The sequence below is a fragment of the Sinocyclocheilus rhinocerous genome, unplaced genomic scaffold, assembly GCF_001515625.1.
Source record: "Sinocyclocheilus rhinocerous isolate Xijiao unplaced genomic scaffold, SAMN03320098_v1.1 scaffold1004, whole genome shotgun sequence".
In the NCBI taxonomy this organism is placed as follows: Eukaryota; Metazoa; Chordata; class Actinopteri; order Cypriniformes; family Cyprinidae; genus Sinocyclocheilus; species Sinocyclocheilus rhinocerous.
The window spans coordinates 1,766,662-1,778,093 of record NW_015627248.1 but is presented as its reverse complement, the minus strand read 5'-3'; the positions used below and the strand labels follow the sequence as shown (position 1 = coordinate 1,778,093).

Sequence of the window (11,432 nt, the reverse complement as noted above, 5' to 3'; positions counted from 1 at the left end):
AGCAGCTGTGTATCACCGAATCACTTGTGTCTCTGGTCAGCATCACATCACACCATTAGCTTCTTCATTTCCAGCCCTGCTCTGGCTGCTCTTATCATCCGCACTTATCGCTCCATTGGCTGCTCTACAGCTGTGAAAGCCTAACATTTTCCCAGATGAGCTCTTTATATATAGATTCCAGTCCTCCTTACAAGGCTCCTCTTCTTATACCTGCAGAAAAACCCAGAGAAGAGTGGATAGAGGGTTATTTGGTGCCTTAGTGCTCTGACACGAGACTGAAAACAATACTTTCAGTTATTATTTTATTCTTGAACACAATCTGCTGGGAGTTCTTGCACCAAGGTCAAGATGGATCAAGATTCTTCCATTAAAGTCTCAGATGGTATGCTGGCAGACCACATACTGTCTGTCTGATGCATACTGTAGACAAAAACTGAAACGGTTTTCTAAAATCTCTCAGCTCCAATCCGATTGGCTGGTTTTATGCAATTTTACAGGATTTTATTGAACTGTTGGGAAACAAAATTACATTTACAAGGTACCAGGCTGCTACTTGGAATACATCTGAGTCACTGTTGATTATCATAGAAAATAACTCTTGTCTCTGCATTGGTAAAAACGAAATAATTACAGTACTTTCAATGGTTGTCTACTGGGTACTGAACCAGAATAAACATGAAAATGGCAGCAAGATATAAACATTATAAAGGTTAACATGAGACTAGTGTAATAAAATGGCTTACTAACCTTGTCTGTGCAAACATTATATCCACATTTTCAACTCAGGTTCATGGAAAGTTGATAAACCCTGTAACTTTCACACGATACACAAATAAACCAGAAAGACACAGTGTGCATGGAGCAAACCAGGAATTAAGTCTGCAAGTCATAACCAGCAATATACCGGAATAGAAATGTTGATTCAAACAACTTTACAGCTCAAACAGCACATATTTTTGCATTAATACAAGCAATTTATCTAAACTACAAGCTACTGTGTGGATTTGTGTTTTGTTTTCAGAGTTATGGCTTTGAAATAATCAGTGCTTATTAATTTTGGAAGGACAGAGATTGTGATCTCTGTCCCCTTTCCAATATTTTTTATTTGAATGAACTAGTCATTTTACTGAATATTGGCCTATTGTTAACCAAAACTGTGGGGGATTCTAGGCCAGAATGAGCTGTTAAATGGACCAGACTTTATGGCGATAGAAGTCTGGTTCTGCAAGACTGCCTCGACTCATTCTCTCAGACTTTATCATGTCTCGAGTGCTGAAAAAGAAACAGGATGCTTATTAGACAGGCATCATCAGTGCAGGACACTGCAAAGCAGCATCTGATAGCGGCTATCTCTCTCTATCTCCCCCTGTAATGGGAGAAACAGCAGTCTGAGACTAATGATGTGAAAACCCTCTCTCATGAAGTAATGCACTGCGCTGCCATTACCATGACAGAGAACAGCCCCGCTTGGACAAAAGAACCCGGCAAATGACAAATGATGAAAAACTCAATTCAAAAGTTTAAAATTGTGGGAAAATGCAAAAACAAAGAAAGGTACAAATTTGTTTACAATTTATTTGTATAAAAATGTACTATTACAGTCGCACAGCAAACAACAGCACATATGGATTTATTTAACAGCAATGCAAGAGACATTAGAGAGAGTTCATTATATCTCTTGCACTGACTGTCATCCAAAAATGAGTTTCTGTGATGTGAATAATTTAAGGCTGAGAACATCTCCTTCCTTTCAGGCACTTAGCTGTTTCCTGTCAGAGGTTTCACAGGGTCATCACTGTTAAAACACATCATTAGCAGAAGAGTCTGTATCTCCTTCAACAGAGCTGAGGCTGACAGACTCTTGATCTTGTTTGACAGAGGGCAGCCTCACTGACATCACTCTGACATCACTTCCTCCTTCTGTGTGCAGAAAAATGTCTTCACCTGTGGGGAAACAGATGAGTCAACATTTGAATAGTGGCTGGTGAAATGACAAGCTTATAACAATGCAAAAACATCATATAAACAAGATATCAATTATATAACTTATTTGGGGTCAGTAAGTTTAGGGTCATTTTTTTTTTAAAGAAATGAATATGAATATATATATATATGTGTGTGTGTGTGTATATAAATTAATTTATACATTTTATATATCTATTAAAAATGTATACTTGCATCTTAAGTTCTTTGGTAAGTACGAGTCATGTTTTGGAAAGAACACATTCCAAGTGCTACATCTGCTAAAAAATTCTGACATTTCAATGCAATTAAGTCATCCTATTAAGCCCAAATAATGAAGGCTTTCCAGTTAATGACATTGAATGGGACCGTGAACTCATCATCAGAACACACTGACATCAGCTGCTTATTAGGATGTCTTTTATAACAGTCACAATGGCCTGGCAGTGACGCACTTACACACACACACACACACATAAACACACACACAAACAAACAAACATTCATCAGTCATTTCCTCTGCATTTGGGGGGCAGGCAGAGGCTGGGTGGGCATTTACCCAGATCAATGGGGCGTGTAGGAGAGGAAGTGTGAGTGAACAGAGACCCTCGCGGGACCGCCGGGCACACACTGATGGAGATCAGTAGGGAGCTGCGATTCAGACACACACACACATACAACAGAGGAAGATGCTATTTCCTGTGTGTTTTCTCAAGCTGTTCAAGAATTGTCACTGGTGAGGAAAACCTACCTCAGCAATACGGCATAAGAGGATATGTTCTACACAAGACAAGAGGCTGAAAAAAAGATTTTAAAATATAATATATATATATATATATATTACTAACACATTTTTATGACACACAAACACACATCCTACATACAAACATACACAAAATAGATATCATTTTAATGTGGTTCATCATATATTAATCTTTTTGTTGTTATGACCGGATTTCTGGAAGGCCGTTTTTATAGCTTAGTATCTATAAATATTGTGGAGGGAGCATGTTGAAGTACATCTATATAGTAAATCAAACTCTTTTATTTAAAAAAAACAAAAAAAACAAGGAATGTAATGTTTTCCATGGAATGTCTCCTTTAAAAATACCTTCCAGTATGCTTTGATCCACAAGACATCAATTTGAACTGCAGAACATTTACTAGGAGATCTAAAGAGATTTTTTTACATGAACCTCTCCTATAATTTCCCTCCCACAAATATTGAGCTTCATTGGCTTGGACAGACTCAACAGCCTGCACATGGTTTTACTGGAGTGTGTTCAAAGCAAACTGACACAATCAGATTCGTTCAATAGATGATTAATAAAAGCCACTTCACGCCTAACGCCCGAATCATAACTTGAATATAAAAACCCCTACAGATCTAAACTTTTGATATGGATCAACTATAGTAAGAAGACCATGTGGTGATGCACTTCCACAAGGAAAATATGGGCTTGTCATAATTTGGACTGTGATTTGTCTTTTGTCTATTGCCAGCACTGGCAAAATAACCTGAACAAGACAATAAAAAGCCAACAAGCAAAAGCCTAGCCAGAAATATGGCAATATGGTCCATGTATCATCCGATCATTCAATTATTCCATTCAATCTGGCAAACGAAAAATGGTAAAAAAAACGTTCAATATTTTGTTTTTCCATTTTTCTGTATGAACCAAAAATGTAAAGTTGGCAGATGAGACATGGACCCAATATCCTCATTAAAGGGTTTGTTCACCCAAAACTGAATACTGTGTCCTCATTTACTCACCCTCATGTTGTTCCAAACCCGTATGAGTTTTTTTTGTATTTATTTTTTTATAAAACACAAAATATGTTTTAAAGAATGTTCATCATATATCATATTTCAATTCTTCGGAAGCCATACAATAGCTTTGTGCGAGGAAAATACTAAAATTTAAGTTGTTATTTACAGATAACCTTGCTTAACAGACATGGCCACCATTCACTTTCATTGTACGGCAAAAAGCAGCTTGGACATTTTGATATAAACATCTGAAGAGTTAATTTGCAAAAATTGATAAACGCCACTTTAAAAAAAAGTGGTCGCAATCTGAGCCTTAAACACGTTTTGTCAAAAAAGCCGGTTTTGTCCACTTTCAAGGCATCGCGAGTTCACGTTTTACTATGGGAAGCCAAACAACCCAAATGTGGGACGAAACAGCGCGGTATTAAAGTGTTCGCGCCACGCTGACCTGTCATAGGCGCGGCTCAATGGACCGAGCGGCACGACCGACTCGACAGCGCAGAGAGGACGTGTTTACTAGCAGATCAGGAAGCCCAAACAACCCAAAGGTGGGAGGAGACAGAGCAGTTTGATTGATATTACTTGGAATGCGCAATAAAAAAAAAACGTGAGTTATCGGTTTTTGCAAATGAACTCCTCATCTCCTTTTGTGTTCACAAGTTTAGAAAAACATAAGTAAATGATGACAGTTTTCATTTTTGGGTGAACTGTCCCTTTAAGATGTTGAGAAGTGGCTGAAACTCATTCACATTTGATGTGATGACCTTCATCTTGTACTGTAACAAGAAAGAGGACTGAATAAGTAATGTTATTTCACACAAATATTCAAAGGTAAAAGACCTTCGGGCATGTTTGCTTGCTGTAGTGTGTCTTTATGGCCGTCTGCAGTAAACATGGCCTCTGTGGAGCAGATGGGCCAGGTTTGGCACAGATTCTTGTTGGAAAACCTTGAGGCCTACAAACACTACAAACTGACTACAACACTTCAGGGTGGAGGGAGAGAGCAAATGAAGGCAGTGAAAGGGAAAGAATGAAAACAGAGGAATAGATAGATGAAAAGAGAGTGGGAGTTTGTCCGCCAACAGAAACAAAAACTTATTTTAAGTTGAAGTACATGTAAGCCGCTCAGAGCTATTCAGACCCAAGTGAGCGTGATAGTGGGTGTCATGAATCAGTAAACAGCATTCAATTAACTTTTTTTTTTAAATAAGCCCTCAAAGAAATTCTAGACATTGTGTTTATATAAATGTGGGTAACGGATGAATATGGGAGACTGTCTATGGAAAGACTGACGATATTTTCTAGAATCATTGTCTTGATGGCCTGGCTGAAGACTACAGAGACATCAGCGTATTGGGAAAGTCTCAGATTGTTGGAATGTTGTTGAAAAGATATCAGTACAAATCTTCACAAACAATAAATTTCTTTAAACATACAACCTCAAGAAGATAAAAATGGCCTCTAGCGTAAAATGGACGACATTTACATAATTGTACTCTGCGGTTGGGAGTTTAAAATGGTTTGAAACCAAGCATAACAAAAAATACATTTGCCTAAAATCTTTGCATATCCTTGGAGAATTTAGGATTGGAACAAAAATCAAACCATCGCAACAATGGGATAATTGTCTTACTTCAACTCTGACATTCTGAACAGTGCTGTTGGTCACTGGGATGTCTTTTTGAAATATTTCTAAGAGCCGGGTGTTCAAGGGTCATATGGGGACATGATTAAAAAAAGAGATGTTTTTAAAGGAGAAGTTCACCCATAAATGAAAGGAACAGACACAAAGTGCATAAACGCATTCAGATGTGTTCTGATTGTTCATGATTATTAAACGCTGTTTGGCATCACTAAATCAATCTGGAATAAAGGTTCTTTATTGACATCTACAGTTCCATGAAGAACATTTAGCATCCATGGAACCCTTCCATTCTACAAAAGGTTCTTTATAGTGGAAAAAGGTTCTTTAGATTATTAAAAATGTTCTTCACACTAAGAAAAACGGTTATTTTAAGAACTGTTCACTGAAACGTTCATTGAGGACCAAACATGAAAATTAAAAGTGAGTAAATTAGTGAATTTTCATTTTTTAGTGAATTATTACGTTTTCATTGTTCATCTTGTTCTACACACAGAACACATCTTAAAAGATTACATAAAATCCTTCTAAATATTACATTAGTGAAAGATGAAACCTGGAGACACAAAAAAAAGTTTAGACCCAAAATCTGTCTCTTTGGCTTCTGTAAGACAAAGATCCGATACTATAGATCCATTAAGGGTGGCGTTTCCTTTCAAAAGATAAACACCCTAATTTCACCAAATTTCTATACTTGCACAAGACATCTCAGTATGTCAGCATCATGTCTGGCACAAACAGTCTCTTCCAGGTTCTACTTACTCCTCACATATTAATGACAGGAAAAAGATGGCAAGCCTTTTACAAACTGGGCATCTTTATCAAGAAAAAACTCTCACAGAGGAGAGATTGGTATCTGTTTTTACAGAGGACCAGGTGGTAACCTTCTCCGTCAGCGCTGCTTTAAAATATCACACTATAGACAATGAAAACTCAGCTGAAAGAGAAGAACTACTGCATGACCTTCAGAGATGGTGAAAGTAGCCAGGTGCTGCAGAAAGCCAGATCCAGAGAAGAACAAAACAGACAGATAGAGGTGATAAAAGAGGCAAAAATCTGACACAATCTGGGAATGCAGTCATTCTGCAGGAATGGAGCATTGGGAAAAAATGACTCATGAGTGTACAGTATGTTCAATGTCTGATTGACGTATTAAACAGTTTCAAACCTCCTCTAAGAAGACACCTGCAAACACTTAACAGAGTTCTCAATCCCATTTGAAGCTCTCAGGATGGACAGATAAGTCAAATTCCCCCTCTCCTGACCTCTTATATCTACTCTGTTTTATTCTGTCTTTTCTCCACTCTCATCTGGCTGCTTAGAGGTTTGGGAGTGTTAAGAATGAAGCTGTCTGGCAGTGTTTTACAAAGCCTCTGGAAAGGTTTCTGTGCTGTACTGTGTGAATAACTCAATAACAACAAGAAAATAATTTAAACAAGAGGCAATGCGATAAAATGAAGCAAATTACACTGATGCATGTGAAAGCAATCAAGACATACCAAACTATTTACACTACCTTTCTTGTTGTCCCCAAAAAACGTCTCATCTGAAAGTCTCCTCAGCTGTGGTAACTCTGGGGAGAAACAAACACAAGGTGAAATAAATGGAATTGGCACAAAAACTGCAGTGACAGACAGTTTTCTCTGGCAAAGCTATTGTATAGCTTTAGATAAATAAATTCTAAATATTATAATGAATAGTCATTTGTATTATTCTTATATTACAATAGAATTTCTTACATTTGAATGAAAGATTATGAAAAGTCTTCTTTTAATAAATACATATATACAGATAACTGTAGTTAGAAAGTAAACTGTCAATTTTGATTGCAATAATGTTGACTTTCGGATAGCATTTTACTGCACCAAAGAGGATCTCCTCAGCAAATGTCTTCATTTGCATAAAAAAATCGAATGTGTTTCTGTGTTTTGGGTAGAAAACTCAAACCCACTGGCTCTCCTTCAGCATGAGGTGAGAACACCACATGAGCACAGCTGGGTTAGAGCTACATAATCACACACAAGACTACACACTTGAACGCAGTTATACACATACCCTCCACCCAGTTCACCTAAAGGCATGACAAGATGTTAAAGAGAGGCATTCACCTTTCCCTGCTGCAAGCCAATGCCAGACATGCTTTAAAACCCAAACGTACAGGACTGCACTGGAAAGCATAAAACAAGAGGACTGTGCATGGGTTTATTTGAGGAAAATGCTTTGTGAAATGTTCTTTATCCTCAAGTGAGGAATACAATGATCTTGTGATTTAAAATCGCAACCTTGTTCAACAATGAAAAGAAAAGCATAACCAGTGCTGGATTCACAAACAAATAACTTCTAAACAGTTTCTTTTTTTCTTTTTTTTTTTTGTTGAATCAAAACGGAGCAGAACTAGCATTACATGATATACAAACAAATGACTCTTTTAAACTGGTTCTTTTTGGAGAGCAAAAAGATACAGCAAAACCAAATGAGTCTAATTCATGGATTCAAGAACAAATGATTCTTATGAGCTTGTAATGAATCATCTCCAAAACTCAGGAGTTCTTTTTTGAATCAGTCTGATGGGTCCTTCACAGAATGATATATACAAAGTGTTTTTTCAACACCAAATCAGCATATTAGAATAATTTCTGAAAGATCATGTGATAAGTCGAAATAAAGTGACTTTTTTAAGTAATATATTTCCAACTGAATTGGCGTCTAATTGAACTGGAACTGAATCTGGAAATCCACGATTAATGACAGGAAACGACAAAGAATAAATACAAAGATGAGGCTGTTCATGACCCGACTGGGCTTGAACCAATGAGACAGATGATGTTCTTTAATGTAAAGGAAGTGCTGACTACAGTGCTACAGTGTTAACAGCACTCAGCATTCCTTCAGCTTTATGCGTTTTCTTAAGAGTGACATCACAGTATCGTTCCCATGCTCTAAAAAGAGCCGAGATCAATCATATGAGGGTAAGCAGGTTTAAAACAAGATAAATATCATACAAGGTGTGTTTTTTTTTTAAAGAGTCGGCTATGATTCCTTTCATCAAACGCACACACATGAATCACTGTGTCAAAGCCAGACGAATGGTTCATAAATTAATTATACTATCTTCCCTGCCTCATTTCTGTGGAATATAGCCAAAGGCTTGTTCCTTGGGATAAATGTCAGGTCGAATTTGATTTATAGGTGGAGACCTCCTGACATATCCTCGCTGAGCCGCAAGCCTCCGTTCATGAGGCCAGGTGGAGCTGGGGTCGTCCTCGGAGCATTTAAAACCGCATCAAACTTCCTATCCCCTAAAGACAGATTAAGTCAATCAAAGCCTTCAGTGGCTCTTAACTAATCCTTTTCTTTGAGCTTGTTTACAGCGCCGCTCAGGAAAGCCGCATGGGCCGCCGATTGAAGCATTGTGTTGCAAAGTGCCGCCCACCACCCATCTCCACTTTTCCATCAGTCCCGACCTCAGAAACAAGAGCAGCGTTGAATACAGAGAGTGCTAATTGAGAGTCAAGAGGTCACGACCTTTGGATAGGCGTCCACGTGACCCCACCCCACACCCCAGAGAGGGAACTACGGCCTGGATTGGGAGGGGCTTCGGGTACAGTTGGAAACTGGGGTCACGTGGACCGTCCTCTTGGCAGATCTCTTGATAAAGAGTTCTAGCAGCAGGGTTTGGTTAGATTTGCATTCGGCCAGAGGAGCTTTCATCCCCCTCTCTTGGTCCATCTATGGAGGGGGGCTTGGGGTGATGGGATGGCCACTCAATGCTCCTTTCATCTGGATCTGCTGGAGAGGTTGGAGCACAGAGCTGGGCTTAGACAGCAGGCGGGACTCCCATGTGGAGAAGCCGGACCGTAACCTCACACACAGGGGTCAAGGAGCCGAGAGGAGATCGGGTCAGCGAGGCCACTGCTCAGGGCCGCAGATAGAGAGAGAGAGAGTGAAAGAGAACAGAGAAAGATCTTATCCATCTTCATTCTGAGAAACCTCCCCCGTTCTCCCTCCAAGGCCTCTTTAAAAGCATTGGACACTGTATCAGAACATCACAAAGACAAGGCCAGTGTTTAAGACCACTGTAGGTCATCAGAATCCTTTAAATGTCATGTCGGCCTAGGGGTGAATTTCATGAAACCTTGTCAGTAGCACAACTGGGTCGTATTTCTCCCCAAAACAAACAAAATCCTAAAAATACTGTGATTATTGCTGAAAATGTGTCAGGTGAACATAAAAGTTTCTAATGTGTGCAATGGGAAAAAAGAGATTATTTTGTGTTGTGAGATTATTTTCATGACCATTAAAAACCTTTCTCCTTAAGCTCTCATTACCATCCTGTAAAAAATTTAATTTGCATTACTGTGATAAAAAACTAAAACATGAAATATAAATAATAGAGAATAAATTCACAGTAATCACAGTAATGAGAATCACTAAAAGTAACAGAAATAAAACTACAATAATTAAATTAAATTAAAACAACAAAACTATTTTATACATCTTATTTTAATTACTTTTTTCCCCTTTAAACTTTGGGGTGAAATGTGATCATTTTTCATGAGATTCAGATGAACTGGTAAAAAAAAAAAAACATTTAAATCTGACTCTTATATTTTGCAGAATGGTATTTAGGAGGTTTAATGTAATATTGCCACCACCTGTTGGATAACAATGATCATGCAAAAAACTCGTTAAATTTTGAGAAAAAAAAGAGTAGAAATAAAATGCTGAGAATAAACACACTCATGTCATGTTCTTTTATCTCGTTGGACAGTGGTGTTCAGTGCCTGCAGTGGCGCAGGTCGTAGAGAGCAATGCTCGTGGATGAAGCGAATGCGGTCGACCAGAGTTCGATTCACTCTTCTTCCTTTTTCACCACACATCACATCGGATGCTATTTACACTAAGTAAAAATAGTGATATATTCTATTTACACTAAGTGACAACAGCAGCATTTTTAGCGATGTGCTATTTACACTAAAATAGCGATTCTATTTAGGTACAAATAGGTACATTTACTATTACTAATACATACTATTGGTACAAAGCCCTCCATATAGCCTACCTACCCCTAAACCTACCCAATTAATACATCATTATTAAACACTCGTTAGGCAATTGATTTCCACTTTTCCGATGTGATATGTGATGAAAAAAGGAAGAAGAGCGAGTTCGGCAAAAGGCAGATTCGAACTCTGGTCGACAGCATAGGCTTCATCCACGAGCATTGCTTTCTACAACCTGCGCCACTGCAGACGCTGATTAATTCTGTCCAACGAGATCAAATAAGCATGACACGAGTGTGTTCTCATAATTGAATGAGTTTATAATCAACATTTAATTTTGGCTTTTTTTCTCGAAATTTAACGAGTATTTTCTCGAAACACGACGACTTTTTTCTCGTAATTTAATTAGTTTATTCTCAACATTTAATTTAGACATTTTTCTCGAAATTTAACGAGTTTTTTCTCGAAACACAATGACTTTATTCTCGAAATTTTATGATTTAATTCTCAAAATTTTATTTAGACATTTATCTTAAAATTTAACGAGTTTAATCACGCATTATAATGACTAATCTCGAGATGGTTTTATTTTTTTTATTATTTCTTGGCCCTAATCCTCTTCCGTACAAAAGTTTAGGGTTGGTACGATTTTTTAAAATGTTTTTAATGTCATGTGATCCTTCAGAAATCATTATAATATGCTGATTTCTATATTCTAGAAAAAATTATAATTATCTATGTATAAAAAAGTTGTGCTGCTTAATATTTTTATGGAAACCTTGATATATTTTCAGGATTTTTTGATCAATAGAAAGTTCATAAGCACAGCATTTATTTGAAATATAAATGTTTTAAATTATGTTTTTATTTGTCACATTTAATATATTTAATGCATATTTTCTGAACAGAAGTGTTAATTTATATTAAGTCCTAATGTATAATATATTAAGTGCTAATTTACATAGTGCTCATTTATTTTTTACCTTGTTAACAGGGCTAAATAGTTGAGCTTGACAAATGCAATCAACACAATTTGTGCAACAACTGAGAAAAA

The 11,432-nt window shown here is 37.4% G+C and overlaps 1 protein-coding gene across 1 annotated transcript in view; it reads right to left on the bottom strand.

Moving 5' to 3' along the window:
- Positions 1-1,418: 1,418 nt before the first annotated feature.
- The window catches only part of LOC107725608 (protein TALPID3-like), a 128,526-nt gene continuing 118,512 nt past the window's right edge, over positions 1,419-11,432 (bottom strand). Inside the window, exons 31-32 of the mRNA XM_016534936.1 lie at positions 6,892-6,948; positions 1,419-1,944 (exon numbers count right to left, since the gene is read on the bottom strand). Coding sequence (XP_016390422.1) covers positions 1,799-1,944; positions 6,892-6,948 — 203 coding nt within the window. The 3' untranslated portion in view covers positions 1,419-1,798. The remainder of the gene's footprint in view (positions 1,945-6,891; positions 6,949-11,432) is intronic.